This window comes from Lissotriton helveticus, chromosome 1_1 (genome assembly GCF_964261635.1).
Source record: "Lissotriton helveticus chromosome 1_1, aLisHel1.1, whole genome shotgun sequence".
NCBI lineage: Eukaryota > Metazoa > Chordata > Amphibia > Caudata > Salamandridae > Lissotriton > Lissotriton helveticus.
The window spans coordinates 1,138,070,926-1,138,097,533 of NC_136057.1; the positions used below are offsets into that span (position 1 = coordinate 1,138,070,926).

A 26,608-nucleotide genomic window follows, 5' to 3' on the forward strand; every position below is an offset into this window, starting at 1 on the left:
CCCATCACTGTAGATTCCTTACCGCCCCACCCATCCTCCCCGTTCTGCGAACTGATATCTAGGGTTAAGGTCATCCCCTTTCAGGGCCCTAGTTTCAATGGCACCAGTGTTGGTTTTTAACATGGCTCTGTGTTTCTGGCGCGGAAAAGCTGTGTCTAAGAACTGACGTCAGCACGCGGAGGCGACGTCTAAGTACTCCGACGACGTCATCACGGCGCCCACGACGCTGACGACGGACGCGGACCCGCAGACGACGCCTACCAACGCGCAAGGGTACTGCTACGCAAAAATGTCCGGATCCAGTCTGACGCCTGGGGATATTCTAAGGTAAGGAATCTAATACTAACTACTGTTTCTTACAGATATATCGTTACCGAAGGTAAGTAACTTGTTCTTCATGTCCCCCATTCCAACTTCTGTGTGTGTATGGTAAAACCCAGGTCGACTTAATGTATTCTTTACCCAACCTTTCATACAGGCCTGCTGGTATATGCTCCAGACAATACTGAAACAGGAAAGACGTCACTCGTATCGTAATGGTGCCATGAATTATCCATTCAATGACAGGTTTCTCAGAAACTGTTAATTGTAATCTTTTGAGTTTTTCAATGCTCAGCACCGTATAGTCTGCTCCTCTTTGTGCCAAAGAGATTTGTTTATCTGTAAGGTTAAATACAGCAAACAATGACGTGGTATTGATTAGATGCCATGGCACATAGCCTGACGCAGATTTTGCAACGTCCAGCCACTGCAGCATGATAGAACGTAATTGAGACTCGCCATGTTGTAACATTAGCAAGTCTTGTTCTATGATGTCAATGGCAGATGACACAATGCTGTCCAAAGAATATATTCTGGAGGACAGAGTCGTTAACCCATTGTCCACTACAGAGAGGCTTTTTTCTAAATTTATAGGATCAATTTCTCATATTCTTTCCGCAGTTTCCATTTGCCTCACTTTCCATATTTCGTTGTATGCCGCATATATTCCGGCGTATATGAAATGTTTATGCCGTGGTTTGCGAGGCCCCATTAAGAAATCTCGTAAATCATTGCTTTCTTTAAGTAAAGATAAGTGTTTAATTTCTGGAAGTGTAGATTTGTGAAGCTACTCAGGGCACAGATTCCCTACACTATAAGTGGTTACTATCCCTGGATGTTGCCTCTGGGAATATCTTGGATCTGGCCTATTCACTGTGAACCCTTGTGTCTTGTTCAGGAATCTATCTTGACAGTTATTTGTGTCTGTGGGCCAGATTAACCATTTTTTCCAATCAGGAATAGTTCTGTTCTGTTTTAAAATATATGGTACGTCCACCTCCTCTTCTGTAGCATTATCACTGTCAAATGTGGGTTAAGGTATAGACGGTTTATTTAAATCTTTTATCTTAGCTAGGCCAAGACAAGAAGTTTGTTGAACAGTGTCATTTAAAAACATAATTTGTTCTGGGATGATGCAGACTCTAAATAAGGCTTCCATACCTTGTACCTGCCAATCTTTAGTGCCCCAGACGGTTTTCGTCTCAATGTTGTCTTTCGAAAAGTTTAAACCTAATGCAGACAATTGAGCATAAACGTTTGCAGAATAAATTTGTTTAGTATTGGTCAACATTGTTTTCATTCCTGTCTTATTTAGATTTTTAAAATAAAACGTTTCTGGATTGGTAACATTAAACCCTGAGAAGTAAGAAAACTTTTATTGAAATGTTTTATAGCTGCCTTTCGGTGGAGTAGGACAATGTTCCCATTGATTGTAATGAAACACATTTCTAGGGCTTGCAGTTTTGTGCAAATAATGGTGACCATAATGATTAAAACAATGCATTTGGTCATAATCTGATGACCCTTCTAAGTAGTCATGTTCTGTAAATTTAGCTTACATTTCTAAATCTTTCATCATGTTGTTAACAGTCTTAAAGTCCCAATCATCAGAAAATTTACTGGGTGCGACAAAGTCACTCAAAGAAACCTTAAACTGATGTGAAATCTTCAATAATTCAACCGGACCATAGATGTCATAATCAGTTCTGTCCCATGCTATACCCCCAGGTATAGGAACGGCTATGATGTTCACTGCTGACAAGCCTCTTCTTTCACGATGAGATGATTTGTAAGGTTTCAGGACCAAGTTGATTTTCTTACTTGCTGTGTCCATAGTAACATATTTTCCATCAATCATCCTTCCCAAGCTTAATACTAGTACGAGCCAGAGCAGGAGGAAAAATATACCTAATCCAATCCAAAATTCAACCCATGGTGAAACCAGATATGTTTTTTCCAGTAGATGAAGGAGTTATGTTACTTTTTCCTTGAAGTTTTTCTTTGCTGGCTTATCCTCAGGTTCACTGGGATCCTCAGAAAAGTTATCGAAGTTGATAAAGTAGCCAGAAGCAGTTCTGTCAATAGTTGGGATTGCATCAGGATTACTTGAAATCACTGGAGCTGTTTCTTGTCTCCCCATGTTTGTATAGTCAGATGTCACATCATTGTAGACAGGCGTGTCTTGACGAACTGTTATTTGGGATTCCAGAGGTACAAGTTCCATGGCTTTGTTGCATAGTCCTTCTTTTCGTACTGCAGGTTTATCAAAAGTGATAAGTCTTTCAGTTTGAACCTCTTGGATTGTAGCAAGATTCGGTCGTCTGCTACTTCTTGGGAGCCCACTGGGCCTACTACTTATTATCGGCCACATGATTGTGGTTTGACCAGGTCGATGGATACAACTCTGTTCTCCCTTTTACCAGCAAGGGACGGTAGTAAAATTGATCTTGTTCCGTGGATGGCCAAGACAGGTACTGCTTTTCTGTAAGAAGGCCCAAATTCCTTCTTTACCGCGATTATCTCTCTGACCAGATCCCCAATCTTTGGAATCCAGACAGGCCTTGCTGGGACAGGTGGTTTTTCTTCAGTGGGCGTTTGCTTCTGTATTGTATTACTCAGACTTCTTCTTGTTTCATTTAAGCCCTGTAAAACCGTCAAACGATCTTTGACATCAAAGGGTTTTTGTTCCACCACTGAAGTCTGACAATCGAGGTCTTCGATTATCATTCTAGTACCAAACATTAGTTCATACGGAGTGACTCCACCCAGAGAATTTCTTGGCAGATTGTTAAGTCTACGTTGGACACTTATTAGATGTTTGACCCACCCATCACCCGAACCTAATACCTTAGCTGTTATGGATTGCTTTATGTCCACTACCGCATTACCCTCAGGATGTAAGGGACTAGAATACCGCAATGCAACACCCAAGCTAGCCATGGCCTCCTTGTAGGCTCGAGAGCTAAACGCAGGACCCTGGTCAGAATGTAGCGTGCCAATTGCGTATGTGCCGATAAAGACTCGCAAATCCTTTGTAACAGTTTGTGCGTCAGCCGAGCGCTGGGGTCACATCCAAATAAATCTTGTCCTAGTAGTTGTGGGACTGCATTCGTCCATTATGACATTTGCAGGTAGACAGTCTAATGCTGTCTAGTCATGGTATCTGAACTGGGCTGGCTACTCTGTAGTGAGGTATCTGGTGGCTTTCGACGCTGCGATATCTGTTGCAGTTAGGGCAATAAGTTGCGAAATTGTGCACATCAACCCCCAGTCCGGGCCACCAGTACGTCTTTTCTAATTCTATTAGAGATTTCAAGATCCCTTGACGTCTCAGACTCTCTCCCATATGTGCTTCGTGTACCAAAGCAGCTCTCCGATTCCTGTTTGGAATTACTCTGTCCCCCACTCCAGGGATTTGAGCAAAAGGAATGGAGTTTGCATCAATTATGTATGTATTTGTGAGTGGATAGTTTAGAGGTAACGCTGCATAGCTGCCTTTCATTGAGGTTTTTACTGCTAGTAGCGTTTCACCATCTATTATTCGTTTCGATTGAGTGATTGTAGCTACGGAAGCCATTTGCACAGCTACCTTCGCGGCTTCATCAGCCAATGAATTCCCTGCAATGTGAATCTATCACGCTGATGACTCAGTGTATGACTCACGTGAGTCTTTTGTAGTTCTTTCTGTAATAGAAATACTTGTTCCCAAAGCGCTTATGCCTAATTGTGCCATCTTTTGAATTTTTGTAATCGTTTTGAACCCAGTTCTGCAAGATTTTGTTGTAAGATTCAATGCAGAAATACGAATCGCACACTATTAGTGTAGGGAATTCGCGATCGGTATTTTCAAGCGCCATCTTGAAAGCCTGTAGTTCAGCTCGCTGAGCTGTACAGTCTCCGAGTGATTGAGTTTTAGTGACCATAGGTCTGAATTTACCTTCGCGCCAACGACCTTTAACGATCGCGCACACAGCACTATAAGCTTGTTTAACCCCAATTGCGGCCTGTGCTGATCCGTCTGTATATATTATACAGCCGTAATGTTCTAGAGGCAGAATTTCGGTCGGCAGAGGACATTCATATTCGTATTGTAGGAATTCTTGTGTCTTCAAGTAGGGGTCAAAAACGTATTAAACGTCTGTTGCAGCAAGAGAGTTAACTCATTGTATCCATCTCAGATGTAAAGCTTTTGCATTTGGAATGCTCGCTTTCGTCACTGACTCTAAGGCAGGTACAGGTGTAACGATAACTATGCGTTTACCCAGCGCAAGAGCTCTCTTTTGCTACTGCAGTTTGAACCGCTGTCAGAATTTTTTCTGTTGAAGTGGACTATTCTTGAATCCCTGGGGGACACAGCAACATTGTCTCTGTGTCCCAAGATTGAGAAAGCGGTCAAGTGCCTACTTTCCGGTGCAATGTTTTGACAGATAAAACCATTTGAAATGTCTAATGTGGTTTTATATTTTTTGCGCACAATGTTGTTCATCAGTGCTCTATGTGAATTTTGTACTGCAAATGTTTTGCAACAAGAGTTCAGGTGTCTGTAATCCAAAACTAGACGATATGAATTGTCTGGCTTGGTGACAGGAAACAAAGGATTGTTCATAGATGAGGTGCATGTTTCAATCACCCCTTGATATTCAAGTTGATCTAAGATCTCCCGGACTTGTTTTTTAGCTTCTTGCTTGATTGGATACTGCCTCTGAGCAGTAGGTTGATTTTGTAACTGGATTTTGTGGTGAGGAGAATCCTCATCCCATCCTACGTGATTTTTATATAATGCTGGAGCCTGAGCTACTGCCCATTTCCTGGCATATGTATATTTTTTATGAATTGGAATGTGATTTGAGAAGGCTGGCATAATTATCTCTTTGCCGTGTGGGTACTCCATAACAACTGCAGGTTGTCAGTCTCTTTCAGCTAGAAGTATGTCATAACCCTTGGAAAGCTTGTCCCAAAAGAGAGCTTTTATTTTTCTAGTGATGTCCCCCTCCATCCGGAGAGTTACTTCATATAACTTGTGGGGTACACTAACCCTGGTGTCGGCAGTTTCAACTTGAATGCATTCATTCAAGTCCACTGTCTCCAGATGATCCTTCAGGATCTTGCGAACTATGCTTTCTTCTGCTGTGCTGTCTAGCATTGTCTGAGCCCATTTCCCGTTCTTGAGTTGTGTCCTCAGAATCCTCGGCATGTCTGATCTTTACACTTGCTACCTTCTTCTTGGTGAATTGAGTTTTCTTATTTTTTGGAACGTGCTGTTTGTCTTTGGACTTCACGCGTTCTTCTTTCTGACCGTCCTCTTCTTTCTGATTTCTGCGGTAAAGTCCGAAAGGTACGAGAGGAATGTGTATCATTATCTTGATATCTATCAGGTTTTCTTAAAGTATCTCTATTTCTGAGGTTGTACCTCTTTTCAGAGGGCTCCCGTTGGGGAGATCTACCTCCTTGTTGAGGAGATCTTCCTCTGGACTGGGAATGCTTCTCTTTAGGAAGCATTTGTTTAGTGTTCTCCCACTTCTTTTTTGGAGTAGTGAGATTATTTTTAATAAAAGTTTTTTCAGGATTCTCTGTTAGTTGTGGTTTTAGTGGTTTCCCACCCAAACTATCTCTACCTAGTTCTTCATAGGATTTTTCAATAATTCTGGCAAGCTCATATGGTTGCTCAGTAATATCTGTTTATTTTAGTTTCTGGCGGATTGCCACTGATGCTGCTTCACCTTTAATGTTGGCTAATAGTATAGCCGAGACCTGTTTGAAATCTTTCAGTAATTTCATACCTAGATTTAATGCCGGTCTGGACCGTATTCATTTTGAATCTGTCTTAGAACGTCTGGTATTACCGCCATGGACGGAACACCATGTGTTGTAGTGTAGATTGAAGCAAAGACTGTGTCCCAAGTGTCATAATCCTCTATGTGTGGTGCAATCCCCATAGGTAAGCAGATGGTCAGAATCCTGTGTTTCTCATGAGGCTTACTATCAGGAAATACTGCCTCTATTTGAGTAATTGTTTGTGCTAACTAGAACGGAATTTGTTCTTGTTTTGCTGGTAGTTTACCAATGACTGACTGTATAGTCTGTTGTGTGATTTTATTTGTGTTCCCCTGGTGAGGGGTGTGCTGTGGAATTCTTACAGCTGGTTGGACTGTTAATGTCCGCATGACATATTGAACCAATTGTCTATATATTTTAATTAACTGTTTTAGCTGAGCTAACAATTCTGCATCTGACATCCTTTCAATGTCTGGATGTGGTGTATAGCTGGCTAGTACCGGCCATGTTGCTCCTGGTCTACCTAGTGGACCAAGCCTGTTAATGTGATTTTGATGTTTTAGGGCGCCTTTAAACCAGAGCTGATGCTCTTGGTAAGTTAATGGAATGTCAACGTCCTCGAAAGGAACGTATTCCGCTGGGTGTTCCTCTGCTTTGTAGTAGTGGAACTCACGTGTTCCCGCATTTGTTGCTGGAAACTGAATCCATGAATAGAATACCTCTGTCTGCCGATACTCATGTGCCTCTATGACAAAGATTACCCTGCCACCTTTTGATGATACTCCATTATTTATGAGTCTGTAAGTTATACTTTTTCTTACATTTACTGGGAGCATTATAGCATCCGTGTAATTTTCTAGGATAGCAGCGCCATCTCTTATAATGTATCAAGACTATGGAACACCCTCCCTCTGCACATGAGAAGCAATTCCAACCTAACTAGTTTCCGGAAGCAGCTTAAAACTTTTTTGTTTCAGTAACTAGAATCTCTGTTGTTCATCTGAGGGCACTCTTGTTTAGTCACAGCGCCTGGACGCCTGAGGGCAGCTGTAGCGCTTTATACATTTTATTTTCATTTCATTTCATCTAAAGCCGCTTGAGCTGCTGCTGCAGCTCTCTCTATTTTGGTATCACTATCCGACATTTTAGTCGGTTGAAAGTTTGCAGAACAAATTTCAAGGAAACAAAGATTAGGTGCACAGTCGGAATTGCCAGCTAGTTCAGGAATAAGCACAGCACAGTATACAGCATACCACGAATGCAGGAGAGGTCCCCAGAAGGTGAAAGAGCCGAAGATCATTTTCCCACCAGCATTTATATACTGATTTTTCAACTTTGTTACTCTAATTTAAAAGCTTCCCTAAACCCTACAAGCCATTCTCATTGGTCAGTAACGAGGGCAGGCAAACATCTCCTGACAATGACTTTACAAATTTCTCTAAGCAGTATTTTTTTTCTAAAAATTATAACTTCCTAGAGAGGAAGAGGAAAACTAGAGTTACATATTTTGTAACTATATAGCAACAGTTTCATTCTAAATCTTCGCGTAGACAGGAAAGAGTCTTACTATTCTTTGCTCTCTAAGGATGTAAATATTATTCTTTACAAGGACATCAGGAAACAACGTGAAGAGAAACAAAGGAGCACGGAAGGACCTCCCATAAACAATACATTTGCTGAGGCCTACACGTTTTAATAATTTCTATATTTCTAAACCTACACTACTTTGACGAAGAATGAAAGAGCTATTTCATGTTTGTGCTTGAATATTCCTGCAGTTCAGGAAACATAAGAACATTAATATTTGACATGCAAATTAATAATTCATAACCCTATAAAGATATCTTCCATTCTGCATGTGTTATTCTGACTCTTAAAAAATAAGATGATTCAGAAAAGGGGGTGGTGATGAACAGAGTGCCTGAATTAAGCAGACCACTCTTACCCAGTCCAAAGATCAGGGCTTGATCCATCACCGTTTTTTAGCTCACTGCACCATCCCAGCTCAGAACTTGGCTATATGCAAATTAGTCTGTTCCTGTCCCAGTGCATGATGGGAACAGGGCAAACCAAACTACCAAGCCAATTCTTGTACTGGGAAGGAAACAAGCTTCCAGGGACCGGTTTCTGCCATTTCAGGCGTCGTCGGCCCGGCTTGCTTGAATCCTGATGGTGCAACGAGCAAGGGACTCACATCTGAGTATACCCTTCCACGCTTATGGTGGACAAAATGATTCAGAAAAGGGGGTGGTGATGAACAGAGTGCCTGAATTAAGCAGACCACTCTTACCCAGTCCAAAGATCAGGGCTTGATCCATCACCGATTTTTAGCTCACTGCACCATCCCAGCTCAGAACTTGGCTATATGCAAATTAGTCTGTTCCTGTCTCAGTGCATGATGGGAACAGGACAACCAAACTACCAAGCCAATTCTTGTACTGGGAAGGAAACAAGCTTCCGGGGACCGGTTTCTGCCATTTCAGGCGTCGTCGGCCCGGCTTGCTTGAATCCTGATGGTGCAATGAGCAAGGGACTCACATCTGAGTATACCCTTCCACGCTTATGGTGGACAAAATGATTCAGAAAAGGGGGTGGTGATGAACAGAGTGCCTGAATTAAGCAGACCACTCTTACCCAGTCCAAAGATCAGGGCTTGATCCATCACCGTTTTTTAGCTCACTGCACCATCCCAGCTCAGAACTTGGCTATATGCAAATTAGTCTGTTCCTGTCCCAGTGCATGATGGGAACAGGGCAAAAAATCATACGGGGGCTTAATATTAATATCACCAGAGAGTAGGGGTAAACAAACATCAGGAAAAATACTTCCTCGTGATTACGAGGTGGAATCCACTTCTGGAAAGTTTAACAGCGGGTATATTTTACGTCTCTTCCCCTAGAGTGTAACATCACGATGAGGTCCCATTCTCTCCCTGATTCCCAGACTGGATATGTGAAACTTGGGTAAGGGATACATTATCTCCATAGTAAAGGAAACGGGGTGCATGACAACACAATCTATTAAAATTGAGGCGTGTAAGGAATAAACATGAGACTCTGTCCGGAAATGGGTGGTGGCACAGTGTGTGAGTGAAATATGAGTTTAGAGATGATATTGGAGAAATGAACTTGATGCAAAAACGAAATGGATAACCTAGAAATGTGGCAGCTCACAGGGTTAAGGTTAGCTAAACCCATATAATGTACTGTTAAATCGCATGCATGGATACAAACTAATTGGGTTATCATTTTATTGTAGGAAGTTTCTGGTAAGTTACTATAATTATAAAGTTAAGTATACACTAAAAAAAACTCACAAATTAACGACTTTTGGAGGTAAGATAACAGGATCTATGGGCCAGATGTAGGAGGCCAAATACCGATTTTGGCCGTTACCGACCGGTATTTAGAGTTTCAGATGTAGGGGGCTTTAAAATTACCGATTCGGTAAATTTACCGAATCTGTAAATTTACCGATTCTGTAAATTACCGAATCGGTAATTTTACCGAATTGCTAATTTGTGATGTAGGTGGCACTGAAAACAGTGCCACAGGCCCTTCAGAATTCGTTGTTTACCATCAAATACTATTTGATGGTAAATAACGAATTCATGTGTACATGCACATCTGTGCATGTACACCTCGGCCATGTGGCACACATACATGCCCTAAGGGCATGTATGTGTGTCACATGGCACACAAGCCCTAATCAGGGGTGCAACAGGGTGTCAAAGGGACACCCCGTCCCCCTTGCAAAATCGGTAATTCAAGGCCCATAGGAATCAATGGCAATTACTGAATCGGTAAATACCGATTCGGTAATTACCGAATCATACAGATTCGGTAAAAATTACCAAATTTTTTCCTACATTTGATTCACTGAATCTAGAATACCGAATCGGTAAAACTCGGTATTCTAGAGTCGGTAAATCAGATTTACCTACATCAGGCCCCCAATCCTGAGGAATGCCACAGACCCCTTGCAGGCTACAGAATTAGGCAAGAAACATGTTTATATAAAGCAGCGAGGGTGACAGGGACGCTAAACTCTCAAGTACACCCACCACTTACAATTTTTAATCCTATCAGGAAGGACCTAGTAATTAAGTAACAGAGGGGGTACCCTCCTAGATAGATTTAATGGAATTGATGCCTCTTCACTAATAGATCCCTATAGTGTTTTTCTCCCACAAATATTTTTTGCACTCCACCCTGTATGTTGGCTTGCAGCAGGGTGTAGAGCGGCCCAATGACGATTCATGGCACTAACCAGTGGGTGAGGGCAGTATTTAAAACCCCATGGGTTTCCCTGGTAGCAGATTGTGATAAACTAATTACAATTTAGAGGTCTTCCCTTCTTTGTGTTTGTTTATAGACTTTTTTAGGGAGGACCTGGGAAAGTTGATTTACCTCTCGTCTCTTCCTTTTTTGGAGTGTGATATAACTACAGCAACAACTGCCTGTGACACTCGGCCTACCTTGTGCACTACAGTGATGACCATCTGCGACTCTCTCCCTGCTCCTTGTGGCCTCCTCCGCCGCAAACTGGGCTCTGTACTCTGGACTTTAGAAGGTAACATTTTCAGCAGCACTAGCCTGGTCCCTGTATCTGGCCTACGCTCTATCGCGGTCGGGCTGAACTGGCGACTTTCAACCTGTTTCGCACAACCAGAAAAGCATGAATGACTCTTTGTGCATTTTGGTGCGATACTTCGCTTAAATCTTTGAAATTGCATATGTTCTGTTTTGCTGATTGGAGTTTTGTTGTTTTGGTGTCAAATAACGTATTAAATCTTACCCTATGTTTCAAAATTGGTGTGGGATTTTTCTTGTTTTGTGTTTTCACTGTATTGCTGTTTGAGTGCTGCATAAATACTTTACACATTGCTTCTTAGTTAAGCCTTAATGTTTTATGCCAAGCTACCAGAGGGTTAAACATGGGTTACTTTAATCACTTTTGTACTTCACCCTGACAGGGATTGTGGCTGTTGCTCTTGAGAAGGGTTCACACACCCTCAACAAACAAACCACCTTCTCACACCTTCCAATTCACATTTGAGAAGGACATTGAACCAGCCACCTCTCTCGATTAATAGAATTGTTAACAAATGTCTTAAGTGTCTTCTTAGACTCTTACTACCAATAACACATCCTTCACCCTCATGGCAGCTTAATGTTGCTCTAACCCAATTGATGAAGAGCCAATTGAAGCCAAAATATAGGGTGGAATTACAATATTTCTCCTGAAAGGTAGTCTTCTCTTGATCCCAACATTGACTAGAAGAGCCAGTTAAATCTAATCTTTTACAATTAAGGAAGTATTCCCAGAGTTCATAGAGTGATAGGAAGGACAAATCCGCATTTTATAACCAAGGTTGCATCAGAAGCTCATTTAAACGAATCAGTGGCTTTAAAAAGTATATTCTCCCAATCAAAGTAGTGCAGCCAAAATAGCACTTCATACTCTGGACGTTAAAAGAAGGTTGAAACTTTATGTTGACCAAACTTTTCAGACAATCTGATCAACTTTTAGTTGCATATGCTGACCCACAGAAAGGACAATCACTGTGTGGGCAAAATGTAGTTTGCTGGGTGCCTACAGCTATAGTCTTTAGTCATAAGGAAGCAAGTCGACCTCTGCAATGCGGAGTGAGAGCACATTCGACAGTGTGTCTACATCCCCAGCCCTGTTATCTGGAGTACCCACACTGGATATTTGCAGGTCAACAACTTGGGAAAACAGTCACACCTTTCCTCAATTTTACTGTGTGGATCCAACAGGACAAAGAGATGTTGAAGTGGGACCAGCAGTTCTATGTCAACTATTTCAATAAAGTGGGCTTCTATATCTGTCGTTACCCACCAATTGCTGAACGATTTTCAGTTTCAATTTAGTACGTGCTACTTTAGTTCGAGCATGTGACTCTATTAAAGTTCCAATATTTTAAAAGAAAAAATCACCTACCTCTAACTGTAGTTCTCCAGTATTGATATCTTTCATAGGTACACATCCGACCTCACCCACCTACAAAGCTCAGGCATACCTACATAGTAATTTATTTCTTTTGCGTGGAAATGTGAGCTGTTGTGAAGACTGTGCTGTAATCTTATTGGCTGATTTTTAGACTTTTTACAATGATCCGTATAGGCTCCTGTTGTGCCCATGTTAAAGCCTTCCTGACTGTGTTTAAAATTGTAAAGCTTGCTATGTGTACAGTGGGAACCCAAATTCAATTATGAGAATGGCTGAAGCTTGTGAATCTATGAAATATTCATTCAATCGATCCTTTTGCTGATTCTCATTGTGCTGGTTGGCCTTATCAATATTGATTCATATTCATCTGAAGCCCTGAGTATTCCCTTCGGCTGTAACTGGATTATCTAACCAGTAGCATTGCTTAAATTCCCCATTACGGCCCAGCATTGCTCAAGGTACCAGCGTGGCTACGGAACCCCTTGTTATTCTTAGGTTTGAATAGCCCATCTGAATGTTGTTCATTAAAACTGTTCTTGCATGGCCTAAGATGGCAGAAGTTCACCTTTCAAGCTAAATTGAAGGCATTCTGTTCATGGTGTCTAACTAAGAGTGTCCAACTGAGAATATTTAAGCCACATAAAAACTTGCCTTATTTGCTATGTCACACTCAGTCGTGAATGAAACACAACTCCATAAGTGTACACTTATCAGCTGTTTCATGATTCTGAAGTACGGTAGATGCCCCTTTTTGTTCTTCAGAAGGGATTATCAAGGTGTTCCTCAAGGAGCCATTAAGGATGTTCTGTCCTGTTAAACTTCTGATGATTAAATGAGAGCTTAGTACTGTTCTAAAACTGTTTGGTTCCATTATTTGAAAGGCATGAAATGTGTTTGTTGTAAAGTAGATACTCTGCAAACTTTAGTATTTATCTGGATGATAAGCAAATGCAGGCCTTTATAATTAAATGCCAATTTATGACATTTTTTAAGGGCAGAGTGTTACTACACACTAATCCAAAGTTTTTATGAAAAGGTGCCATCAGATTTTATTCTCAATGAACAAGTGGTAATAAAGAACATTTTTTAAAACTGGATGAGTACTACAGAAAGGTCATTACATTCCCATGACATACACATGTAGTCCTTTCAGTGGTGTTATAACAGTGCATTAAACCAGACGGATGGCGGCGACTGCAGCTTTATATTCTGGACTTTCTTCGTTGTATATCCTCAGGGCTGCGACATTAACAAAATCACACCTTCACAAGACAATTAGTGCCTGGATGGGGAAATCTTCTGAGTGTTTACAGCTGTACTAGATATTTTATCACATTTGTTTACTTATGTTTATGCATGAAAATGTTTTATATATGCATGCTTTGTAATTAGATTGCAAAATATTCTGTTCATTCTTATATTCAGGTTACTAATTTGATTCAAATATATAAAGGTATGAAAGACCTAATGTTGGGGAAAACATGTTACTTATCTGTAACTGGAGTTCTCCAATTGGTATCATTCCTAGATTTAAATGCAACCTGCCAACCTACTTTTCCGAGGTTCACCTATTCTCTACTTCCTTTCACACTAACGCCACCAAATCTGAGGTATGATGGCCTCTGGGGAAATGATGTTTATGGTGCTGGAAGCTGATTGGTTAAAGTTTGGGTCTTTCTCTCTAAGGTTATTTGCAGACAAAGTGACAATCTTTACAGGCCTCTCAGTCTTTTATTAAGGGGCACTGCAATTTGAAGGTTACTTTGGAGCTCCTAGCTCACCCATGGACATTTGTTCAGGTATGCACATCTGTGAAAGATATCGGTGCTGGAGAACTGCATGTGCAGATAAGTAATTTACTGCTTTCTATTTTTCATTTGCGTTGCATGGAGTAAAACATGCTTTGGAGTCATCGGATTCTTTTTCTGACAGGGGATAGCTTCAGAACCTTTAGGGTTTTCATATCTTTGTAGTGCCAGACCCATCACAAAAACTGAGATAAAAATTAGAACAAATAAGTATAAGTACATTCATGTAGCTAATGGTTCTTCAATGGTATTTTTTTTGCTTGATTGGCACGTTATTATAGCCTGTCTACAAGCGATATGCTGATAAAGTCCTCTAACCTAATAGCACAGAAGGAATTACATCACCTGTGTTAGGGACAGTCATCTCATCAAGGTTTGTGCGTTCTGTACCATAACTGGTAAATTTTCAAGAGACTGGTAAAAGAAAAAAGTTAAAAAAAGGCTCTTCTGTCATTTTATGCCCCTGGATCTGAGAGAGGGAAAATAGGACCCTTTGTTATGATCAACAAAGCCCGGTAGTAGCTGCAATATGGGAGCACAGTCAGTTAAAGGACCTTATATTCCCATTCACAGGATTTTATCTCAGGAAAGAAGAGACTAAGAAGGTAAGCAAACAGGACGAATAGACAGTCTAGAGGCAAATGATGTCTGTGAAGGAAACAGGCACAAGGTATTTGGGAATTCCATTCTCTGCCTTTTTTCTGGTCAACCTCACCCTTCATATGTATTTTTCCTGAAAGAGTTCTACAATGCGAAGGCTTTGCCATGAGTATTGGCAGTCAGGAAGGGAGATTTTTGAATGGTTTGACTGCAGTCAAATTATGTATGTTATTCTAGACCAGTAGGGCATGAGTAGTACCTTCTAATCAATCAATCAAACAGTTTTGTAAAGCTCACTACTCACCTGTGAGGGTCTCACAGCGCCGGGGATGGATGTGAGCAGCTCCTTTGGGGTCATTCAAAGACCCAGGTTTTGAGGTCCTTCCTGAACTGGTGCAGTGTTGAGGTCCGCGAAGGTGAAGGTCTTTGCTGTGAGTTAGATGAAGGACCTTCCACCTGCTCTGATCCTGTAGAAGCGTGGGACGGTGTCTAGGGAGAGGTCGACTGAGCGGAAGTTTCTCTTGGGGGCATAGAGTTATTGGGGTCTGGTGTTGTGGAGGGCCTTATAGACGTGCTTGAGCAGCTTGAAAGTTATTCTTCTCTCGACGGAGAGCCATTGGAGTCACTTTGTTGAAAGCACTTCAGTTGCATGGATCGAATCATTTGTTTACTCCTGAACCTGTCTGCATGTTCACTGTCAAAGGTGTTGATACACAAACCAAGATGAGTAGACATTGAGGACAATGATGGTGCCTCAGTTAAACACAACCTACTAATGTTTCTCAGGTCACAAGTATTGCTTTCAGACACAACTCTATATTTAGTTGGTAGCAGTTGATTGGGATGTGTAGCGCAACGGTTTTCGCTGTTCTAGCCATGTTGCCATGGTGTGGAGTTCCATCAGCCACAAAATGAAAATAAATTAATATATTTTAAGTTAAGTAAAATGAAAATATAAACAGAAAATAGATTTTAGTGCTTTTAAAACATACTTAAAGAGGCTTCTTACGATAATGAGACAAGGTGCCTGTACATCTAAAGGACTTTCAGGAGCTAATATGCCAAAGAAAATCTGGGGCCGCATTATACATGATATGCGTTGTTCTTCATTGCACTGGGCGCAGCATTAATAAGGTACTCCCAGCGCAATGAGGGAAGATGCGTCATATTATGATGAGTGCACAGCCCTCAGGCAAGTATCAATATGTTCTTCCCTGGGGGAGCGCAAACATTTGAAAAATGGAGCCGCTGTTTTAAAGCCGCTCCGTGTTTTCGCAGTGCAGTCCACACTTTTAAAGGGGATTAGAGATCCTCTTGTAGGCGGGTGCAGTCAGTGCCTAAACCTGCCTGCAAGGACATGTCTTCTTCCTTTTAGCGGGCTGCTCCCAGTGGGTGCACAGACAATGCATCACCTTTTAGGTGGCACACTGTCAGTGCACCAACTGTAATCTTATTTGCCTCTGCGCCCGCCTCTATAGTACGACGCTGTTGCAAAGGCAAAGGGATTCCCTCATTTGCATAGGGCACGCCCCGATGCAAATGAGGTAACACCCCCTGAAGATAGCGCTGGCACTTTGTGTGCAAGTGGTCTCAATAGAACAGAAGGGGCTGCACCAGCATCTACGGCCCCACCGTAGTGCCCCGGCAGGTGCAAACCCCATTGTGCCCCCGGTGCACTTTGTGTAATATGGTCCCTAGTGTTCTAGTTATTGTTCCCCTTGGAAAATTGGTGAGTGCTAGAAGCTTCCATTAAACTAGACCATTTCCAGTTTCAACCGCTATTTCCTCCACTCTATTTCCCACAGTTTCCTTATTTTTGATCAATTTATCTCTTTGGCTGTTTAATGTTATTAAGCTGTGAAGCCTTTGAGTTTTTCTTTCCTACTGTGATTAAAGACTATTGTTGTTGGCAGTCCGGCAAAAACAGCCATTCCTTATTCCTGTTTTTAACTTCTGAATGTTCTAATATGGATGTATCCAGGCAGGCACTTTGAGGGAATAGAAATGAAGTCTCTTGCAGTACCGAATAGCCTTGTAGGTTAAACATGTCTTCGGGTTGGGACTCTAAGAGATAGTCGCCTAAGCCAGAAAATATATTGCAGGTAAAGTGAAACTGTTGTCTCAGTGTAAAATATAGAGACACGTCTCATATTTATGTAGTTTTCTACTAGCTCCCCCTCAAAAAACCATCAGGACTTCTCTGAGTTGCCTACTTTTTTCCCTCTTTCCAGATCTGCCTCCCATTACTGATAGACCTCGAAGCTCTAACTGACAACAGAGACTTTGTTGTTGACATGCTCGATGTTGAGAAGCTGTTTGACACCTAGAAAGTGGTTGTCACAGTTTGAGGCTTTAACATATCAAAAAGCTGTTTGCTGTTGAAGAACACCTTTAATTGTCCAAACTGGAGATGAAATAAGGGTGCAAATCAACCTGAAATCTTGACACCTTTTGGGTCGAAAATGAAATGCTTCTCAAAAACCTACAACTTGCTAACCCAACATAAGCTAGGTTACCAGCGAGTTCAAACTTCTTTATTTGAACAGGAACATTCTTATTACAGATAGTTATACGCCTGAGCAAGAGACAAGGGATTGAAAAAGACCCAGTTTACTCTAATGTTTGCCTTCTTCCCCCTGTTTGACACTGGGGTATGGGTAGGAAAGGTTATCTGATTTCTTCCATTTTTGATGGAACAACTCCATGGAATTCTATCACATGGCATTATCTTTTACACAGTTTTTATTTGCATTGCCTTTGTCAGGAGATTGGGCATCTAGATGATGGCTATCAGAATAACCCACGGCACCATCTCAAATGCCCATGCCTGTTTATTTACTGGTTTATTTGCTGGTACTAGTATGTCCCCTATGGCAAGTTCTAGTACTTTTTTTTTTATTCTCTAACCTTCTATTCTGCGCAATAAAAAATGTAAATGTTGCTAAAATATGCATTACTCTCTGAATCCAGATGAAACTACTTACAGTGGTCTATGCTATACATTAATTTATTGATTCAGGCCCTCTTCCCTTAATTACTTTGTAATTGTAAAAACTGCTTGCTGGCAGGTCTTCTGCTGCAAGACCACGATTTCCACAGTGTTGGAAGGTTGAGCCTATTTAGGGTAGACATTCCGATGCTTTACAACCCTGTTTTTTCCATGGCTGAATAGAGGCATGGCAGTCACAAATAGGAAAATGGTAACAATATCCCTCATGCACTATGAGTGCATCAAGAGCATTGCCTTTTTGTTTTTCAGAAACACACCACATCTTGCGGTTTGATTCTGAAAAATAAAATCCATCCAGGCCTCCATGACATGGTGTGGCTGGCCAGCATTTTATTCTCACCAAAGGTGATCCTTGCTTTTGGAAAGGAGCAATTTCAGCATATTTTTTATGCTGACAGGTAAAGGAACTCTAAATTTGGCAGTTGTTCACCGCAGAGCTAGTGGTGGTGAGGCCTCTACTGCCTGAGTGATTTGTCAGCCTTCTTAACAAATTCAACAACAAAAAAAACCTAAGATCTTATGGTTGACTGTATCAAAATCAGCCAACATGTCAAAAGAGCTGGGGCACTCCATTTTAGTACCCTCCTAAATTGGTCAAGGATCGAAAGTAGCACTGATTTTATACCATGATGGGTTACTAGCCAACATGAACATGTTGCAGGAAGTGAGGACATTCAGTATAGTTCCAAATATGTATAGCCACCATACATTCCACAATTTAAACAGAAGCCTGAAGGTGGGGAAATATGCAAGAGAACGATAGGGTGCAAGATCAATTTTTTATTAAAGGACTGTCCGCAGCCTTCTTCATGGCCATTGGTAGCACCCAGTTAGGAAATAACATCTTAAGTAGATTATAATAAGCAAAAAGGCTATGGAATCTTAAAATCCATTACACATTTTTCTATAGAGGAACCTGACAGTACCAAGCTATCAAACAAAATATTCTGCACGGACTCCGTTGTAGTGGGACCAAATGATGCAAGGCTAGTACCAAAAGGAGTTAAAGGACTGGTTAGTAGCTGATGTGGAAGTGAAATCCCCATCTTTCCTGGCGGAGTTACCCCTCTGCTCTTTGGTGGATTATGTGGCAGGGCAGGGAATTTCCTACACATAGCGAGCTCAACATTATGGAGATATTCTGATTGAAGGGCAGATGATCAATCCAGCATTTTTGGTATATTTACTGTTATCGGTCTCTTCTTAATCGGGTTGTAATATTATATTTTGGCAAGGGTATAATGTGAAATGCAAATGTATTGGCAGTAGTATAAATGTAAAAGTAAATATACATAGAAGGTCCATTTGCTTTGCGGCCTTACTTACTCTTCAAAAAATATTCGTGTTTATTTTCAAAGAAAAAGGATTTAGACAAATACCTTTGTGCAGTAAAAATCCAGGTGATATTCTAGGAAGGGTTTGTGGGGGGTGTTGACAGTGGATGGTGGGTGGTTCTACAATTACCTTAATTAAATATGGTACATTTCTTTAAATGTGAATCAGGTAGTGTGCACTTGATGAAGATTATGAGCTCAGACTGTTCCAGCAAATCTTTCCAATGTCCCTCCTTCCCTACGGGCATTTGTGAATGATTGTGGAGAGCTCTTGGATTTCCAGTCTGAGGGAGAGTGTTTGAATAAAAGTGGCATCATTACTGAAGGGTAGGAATGAACTGGACAGCCATGGTTGAGGATAGTAATGTGGTGATGATTTTTTTAGAGTACTGTGTGGAAAGGAGTGTAATGAAGGTTACAGGTATGTGTTTTATACTCCTTGATTTTATTTGTATAATGTTATTTGTAAAGATTAAATTAATTTAATTGACTCTCTCTTATACTGAAAATTATTGAATGGAAAAGAATGTAGAGAGCCAGCCTACCGGGTAGCAGTAAGGTGAGGTAGAGATAGGGAGCGGGGGTGGCTGTGTGTGCAGTATTGTGGGTGTTATGGAAGAGGAGAATTATATACATTTGTTATTTTCTAAGGTAAGTGTGGAGGAGGAGAAGAGGGCCATTGGTGGTGGATATCTGTGAGGCAGGTGTAACCTTGGAGTGAATTTGAAGAGTAACGGATAGCAAGCAGAAGATTTCAATGCCCTCTTCATACATTTGCAAGTATGAGATGAAAATATATGTTTATGTATATATGAAGGTGTATTTTGTTCTATTCCATCTGTAGGTAACAACAGTTACTCTTGAAGATTTGCCAGGTTGCAGCCTTTCCACATTATCAGAGTGTGCAAAGCTTCAGTCTTTGACCATGAGACGTTGTGGACTAACTGCGTTAGAAGGACTCAATAACTGCAGTGATCTTAAGTACATAGATGTACAGGTAGAGTATACAGTGCATTGCTGCTGGAAGTTGTTCTTATTGATGAACCTTGTAGTGATGATTTAAATTAGTTCCTCATAAAACCAATGAGCTTTTACACATCTAACAATATGTGGATATTGATGCTAATTTCCAATGCTGATATTTTCTTGCTGATATTTTCTGTGGCCTGTCAGTGGCCTGTCAGAGCAATCCAGCTTTTGTTTTGCTATGTCTTCCTTTTCATTTAGTTTCTCGTTAGTTGATGTGATACCAGAGAATAGAGTCCTGTGGAGCCAATTGCTCCATCTGATGCAGAATCATTACGTCCCAGATATTTCATTCATTCGTAGGTAATACTCAGCCTACTCACTGTACCAAATTGATGGTATAGGACTACAAAGGTCTACACACTGAGAGTTTCAGACCCTAACAGTTGATGGTTCTCAAGACAGTAAGGTTGTGTGCCTAACACTCTGTTTAATATGTCTCAACTTATTCCTTGTATGTCTGGCTGCTGACATCCTTAACTACATGGCAAAGTCACCACTACAAGCCACATACAACAAACAGAATACACTTACAAATTCAGGAATGGGCTTTAGGTCAGTCTTGTATGCCTTTGGGTTATTTGGGCAAACTCCCTTCAGGCTCTGGCTTGCTTTATTGACCATGTTTTGGAACTAGTCCATGGTATTTTGCAGATGTTTCCTTTTTCATGTATTTTGTGCTGTAAAAAGATAAAGGTAGTACCAGTGATTGGCACTGCACATGTGTAAGTCACATGTGAGCCCCCATGTTTTCTGTGTTCACTTCCTCGACCATTAATCACTATTACATTATGAGGGAACATTTCTTGTCTCTCAGGGCCACCCTTTACTCATTGTGTTGACTCTTGACTATCTGGGATTGAGGGGATTCCATTTACAGTTCTTCAGCATGGTCTGGCATGCCAGTATAGAGATGCATCATTGTGGCACCTGCTTTATCTAGTTTCTTATGTTTGCTGTTTTTGCTTCCAAGGTGGTCAATCTCCATTATTTTGTGAATGTAATCCCTCATCCCTTAGTCAGCCGTATTGTGACATTACTCTTGCCATCTTTCAGAGGGGCTTCCTCTCACGGTCTAGTGGGTTCCTACCAAATTCTGAAATAAATGTATCCAAGATTGCCACAGCTTTGTCATGACAGTGACACATGGCTGTCTTAAATTGTGGGTTTCCCTTTGTAATTCTTCAGCTTGGTCTGTTGTGGAGCACACCATATGTATGCATCGTTTGTGATATCAGCTAGGATTTCAGTGGGATCACAGGAAACTAAATGCATGGGATACCTCCCTCCTGCTGCCCCACTACAAACAAAGACAGAACCCTGGATCTTGCTAGTGATTTAACCCTCGAGGACAGGGAGACGATCAGGCTTCATGGACTACAGGCAAGAGGATCATGTGTAACATCAAGAGGCCTTGGGGAACATCTGTCTTCCTCCAAACAGCCCTTCTCTCATCCCAAAGACTCCCACAGAGATAGATTGTGTAAAAAACACAAAATAACCAGTCCCAGAAGATGTTGAGAGGTATGACGTTAAGGAAACTACCCGTATGTTTGCCGTCAAAGATGGGGGTCAACTCATCGCTCAATGTTGGAACACACCCGATGCTCAATGTCGAGCGTCGTATTGCCGACAAGGAGACTCCATCAGTCGACGTCGAGATACTCCTTGGCACTGAGACAACCATCGCCGTCAAGGTCCGCATCGACGGACAGACGACCATCATCGCCGTTGATTCTCATGGCACAACTTTGAGGCAAACATCACCATTAAGGCCTCCGCTGACATCTATGATGTATCCTTTGACGTTGAAGCAGAAAGTCGACATTGAGGCCTAAACAATATCAAAAGAGATGCATTCATCAACATCAAGAGACAGACAGACAATTTCCCATGCTGCGGGAAAGCCTTAGTTGATATCAACAGAGGTCCAATGTGTCTCAGTGTACTTGGTGGAATCTAGACCTCGGTCTCCTGCTAGATCCAGGTCACAGTCACATGTGAATGTCTCCCCAAGGTGGTTAAAAAGTCTGCAGAAAAGACTTGTGCCTCCTTCTTTTGACTCAGTGAATTCACAACCATACTCTCCTTCAAGAGTCGCATCACATATGCCATCTCCGAAACAAACACCTTCTCCAAAGTTTTCTTCTGGCACACCTTTGATACCTCCATCTGTTCCTCAGAAAGTCACACCACGTAGGAGTCCACAACTATCACCTCATAGGTCAAGAAGTTTTATACGTCATACTTCTTGATCTAGAACAAAATCTAGAACCAGGCCAAAATCATCCAGAGGATTTCATGCTAGATCATCCAGGCATATAAGGAGATCACCATCTTGAGCTATGACTTCTTGTTCCTCAGTGCGAGATTATTCTCCTACGCTCTCAGATGCACATCCAGCAAGAGTATTACAATTGGACGATCTCTTGATATTCAATGGTTTCCTGATTAGAGGTGCGACAAAATTGAATTTGTATCTTTGAAAGGTTGCATCATAAAGACAACTTTTGCTACTGGGGCCAGGACTCCTAGAGCCTGCGATACAGCTATTTTTAACTCCAACATCGTTGAGATCCGTCCCACCTTGGATCCTTAAAAAATACACGTCTCCTGATCACCACCCTCTGTTCCTGAGAGCGAATGTCCTCCTGATTCCATGATAGGGGAGGCCACATGGAAATCACACTCTGCAGCTTCTTCCTATGCTTTGGTTCCATCTAGCAAAGTTAGTAAACAGATGGATGCCCTTGTTAAAAAGACATGTGGAACATCTGCAGCTTATATGAAGGTTGTGAGTTCCTCAGCTTTGCTTGGAAGATATAACAGATCCCTCTAGGATTCGCTTGCCAGGTGCACGGCGAAACTGCCGAAAGAGGATAGGCAGGATTTGCAGGAAATATTCAATGAGGGAGGCCTGGTGTCAAATCAAATTATTAGTGCAGCTGTGGATCTGTTAGATCTGGAGGCACATGGCTATGTACGCGGCATCTGTGCAAGCACATCATCTTGGCTGCGCCTTACTGAATTGAAGCCAGTGACACAACACCAAATCATGAACCTGCCATTTTCGGGAAACACCTTTTTTGGTACCCTTGTGGACGAGATGTCCAGAATTAAGACAGAATTGGACACTCTCAAGGTTGTTGGTGAGGAAAAGAAAGAAGGAATCCTACAGAAGGTACAGACCTTATGACAAATGGTAATTCCAGCAGAGGGTTCCAACACCTCACTGCCAACAACATGGCAAGGTAATACTTCCATCCTCATAGACCATCAAGAGGAAGAGGTTCACAACAGCAACAACAGCCTTCAGACGCAGGAGAGCCTCCTGCAAAACAATGAATTGTCACTTCCTCCATTTCTGTTACCCGCTCTGGTGGGAGAAGTAGCGTCAGTAGCTTGGAAGAGTGGCAGTCATTCACAAAAGACAGATGGGTCTTAATTATTGTACAGAATGGCTATTCTCTTCATTTCAGGTGCTCTCCTCTTATTGTTCCTCTGGCAGAAACATCACAGTACAATTTAGACCTCTTGCAGTCTGAAGTCAAGAGTCTAATTCAAAAAGAGGCCATAGAGAAGGCCACAGAGAAGGTTCCATGTCATCAAAGGGAATCAAGAGTCTATTCCTGTTACTTTCTAGTAAAGGAGAAAGGACCAAAACAGTTCAGATCCATCTTAGGCTTCAGAGTGCTCAACAAATACAGACGACGCAAAGGGTTCAGAATGCTGTCCCTTAACCAACCCTATTCACTACTGCATCAATGAGATTGAATGTATTCAATAGACCTTCAAGATACATGTCCCCACAGCCTGATTTCCATAAAGCATCGAAAAGTACTCTGTTTCGGAATGTGATCTTGGCACTATCAGTATAAAGTACTGCCATTTGGTCTCAAATCAGCCCCAAATCAGCCTGCATTTATTTGAATTTGCTTTGAACTTTTAAAACTGCATCTTTATTTAGCGCCAAAATTGTTTTTAAAACCTTTGAAACTTACTTGTTGCCTATTGCTAGGGACAGCGTGTCTTTCCCCTTGGCTGCAGTCTCAGAAGCGCTCACTTTGCCTGTGAGTCCTGCCAGGACCGCCCCCTTGCAGCCGAGTCAGCGCTGTTTAGGGTCCCGCCATCTTGGGTGAGGAGCAAGGTGAGGTATAGCAGACTAGTGCCAAGCCCCTCACGCCCTGGCCAGTATAAAAGCTCCACAGCCCATGCCCCCAATGATTGCTATTGTGTATGGTATGCGAATGTCATCGTCCTGAGGCGAAAAACCGCGACTTGCCGTGAGAGAGCTGATTGCTGCATTTATTTGAATTTGCTTTGAACTTTTAAAACTGCATCTTTATTTAGCGCCGAAATTGTTTTTAAAACCTTTGAAACTTACTTGTTGCCTATTGCTAGGGACAGCGTGTCTTTCCCTTTGGCTGCAGTCTCAGAAGCGCTCACTTTGCCTGTAAGTCCTGCCAGGACCGCCCCCTTGCAGCCGAGTCAGCGCTGTTTAGGGTCCCGCCATCTCGGGTGAGGAGCAAGGTGAGGGATAGCAGACTAGTGCTAAGCCCCTCCCGCCCTCGCCAGTACAAAATGGAGCTCTTACTCCGGAGGCGCAGCGGACGGGCGCACCGCACGGGACCAGAGGCCACAACCCCTGCCCGTCCATCAGGAAATCTAAAGGGATACAGCTCTACTGAACTGTTCAACTTAAGACCACTTGCTAAGACAGCATGTAACCATCTCTACCATCCCTTGAAGCTGCCCATCCAATGTCCGCACTGCCACTCTCATCTCAAAGCCACTCCCTCTACGAGAACCCAGCATACCTTTAAGATGTTTCTTCTTAATTGTAGGTCCTTACCCAAGCACCAAACGGAACTATCTCTGTTATTTGAAGAGTTCAGCCCAGACATAGTATTTCTTACTGAGACGTGGCTAACTCCGTCTTCGGAGCCCGACATAATACAAGCTCTGCCTCAAGGGTACCAAGTAGCAAGGTTAGATCGCTCCTCTGGGAAAGGAGGCGGTCTAGCAATAATATTCAAAGACATTTACTCTTGCCGCTGCTTTCCTAGTCCCTTTTTAGACTGTGAAAGCATGGCCTTCAGTCTGGAACTCTCGCCTAATACTAACTTTGCTGGAGCATTGATTTATTGCCCCCCGGGTCCGCTTAGACAGTTTGTATACTCTCTACCCTCGGCTGTTGCAGACCTAGCCTCCACCTCTGCCAATTATACACTACTGGGCGACCTAAACATGCATTTTGAGGATTCGGGTGATCATATGGCCCAAGAGCTTATTGCCGATCTGTCCGCTCTGCAGCTATCGCAGCTTGTCCGATCCTCTACACATATGAAAGGGCACTTGCTGGACCCCATATTTAGTAATTGCCCCGATTTAGAAGCAGAACATCCTATTGTGCTCCTATGGACAGATCACTGCCTAGTCCCTTTAACCTGGCACAGGCATAAACCTCTTGCTTTGATGCCAGGATCATGGAACGCTCGTAACTGGTCCAAACTTCCATTAGATAAATGGACCGACGAGCTACAAGCCACTACACCATTGATTAGTGCAGATCCCTGTTAGCCAACGAGGAATTTAATAATTGGATAACAAAATCAATGAATACCATACTTCCATTCAAAACAACTCGGGCAAAGAGATCTAGGACCTTGGCTCCTTGGTATTCGGAGGAACTTAGGGATATTAAACGCAAGTGCAAAAGGCTAGAGAGGAAATGGCGCTTGGGCTATACCGACCCAGACAAAATTTTGTACAGGAAATCAATTAGGGACTATAAGACAGAAATAAAGAAAGCACAAACCCAGTACTATTCACAAAAGATTTCTGAAGCCAGCTCTAGTTCCAAGGAGATTTATCGGATAGTAAAATGCCTCACTGAACTTCCCCAGTCCCCTGTAAATAGTGACGACCTACAAGTCCGATGTAATGAGCTGGCTGATTTCTTTTATATAAAGTGGATCTCATCTACTCATCCTTCCCAACCATCCTCCCAAATGCCTCAGCTGACATCCTGGAGCATTTCAAGCAGGATATAACAGACAATTTGCCACCTGTGTTGGATGAGTTTCCTTTGCTACACTTGGACCTCTTGGCCACTTTAACGGCGCAGGTCAAATCGGGCTCTCTTACTCTCCTAGTGACCCTGCCCCTCCGAGCTCCTTAAAGGCAGTTAACCACATTATCCTCCCGGTCATGTTGGAGGTACTTAATGCCTCAATCTCCACCAACATGGTTCCACCAGCATGGAAACAGGCAAGGGTGAGGGCACTCGCGAAGAAACCTAATATGGACGTGAATAATTTTAACAACTACCGTCCTATTTCTCTGCTCCCCTGGACCAGCAAGATATTGGAAAAATATATTAACAACCTTTTAACTAATTTTCTGGAAAATCATCAACTGCTTGACCCGTCACAAACCGGTTTTCGCCCCAAACATGGGACAGAATCGGCTTTGTTGTCAGTTCTGGAAGAAACAAGAGGCATCTTAGAACGGGGAGAATCGGTGGCAGTCATCCTCCTCGATCTGAGTGCCGCTTTTGACACTGTAAACCATGAGATCTTACTGCAGCGTCTTCATGATATCGGGATCCAAGGAGGAGCGCTGAAATGGCTCAGGTCATTCTTGTCCAATAGAACATTCCAGGTTTTTGAGGGAAATACCATCTCCACCAGCAGACCGTTGGGCTGTGGAGTACCGCAGGGCTCCTCGCTCAGCCCGACGTTGTTTAATGTCTGTATGAG

At 42.2% G+C, this 26,608-nt stretch overlaps 1 protein-coding gene across 1 annotated transcript in view; it reads left to right on the forward strand.

Annotated features, from left to right (window-relative positions):
* Positions 1 to 26,608, forward strand: part of LRRIQ1 (leucine rich repeats and IQ motif containing 1) — a 1,358,071-nt gene that overhangs the window by 310,686 nt on the left and 1,020,777 nt on the right. The window contains exon 8 of the mRNA XM_078678880.1: positions 19,666 to 19,818. Within this exon, the coding sequence (XP_078535006.1) occupies positions 19,666 to 19,818 (153 nt within the window). The remainder of the gene's footprint in view (positions 1 to 19,665; positions 19,819 to 26,608) is intronic.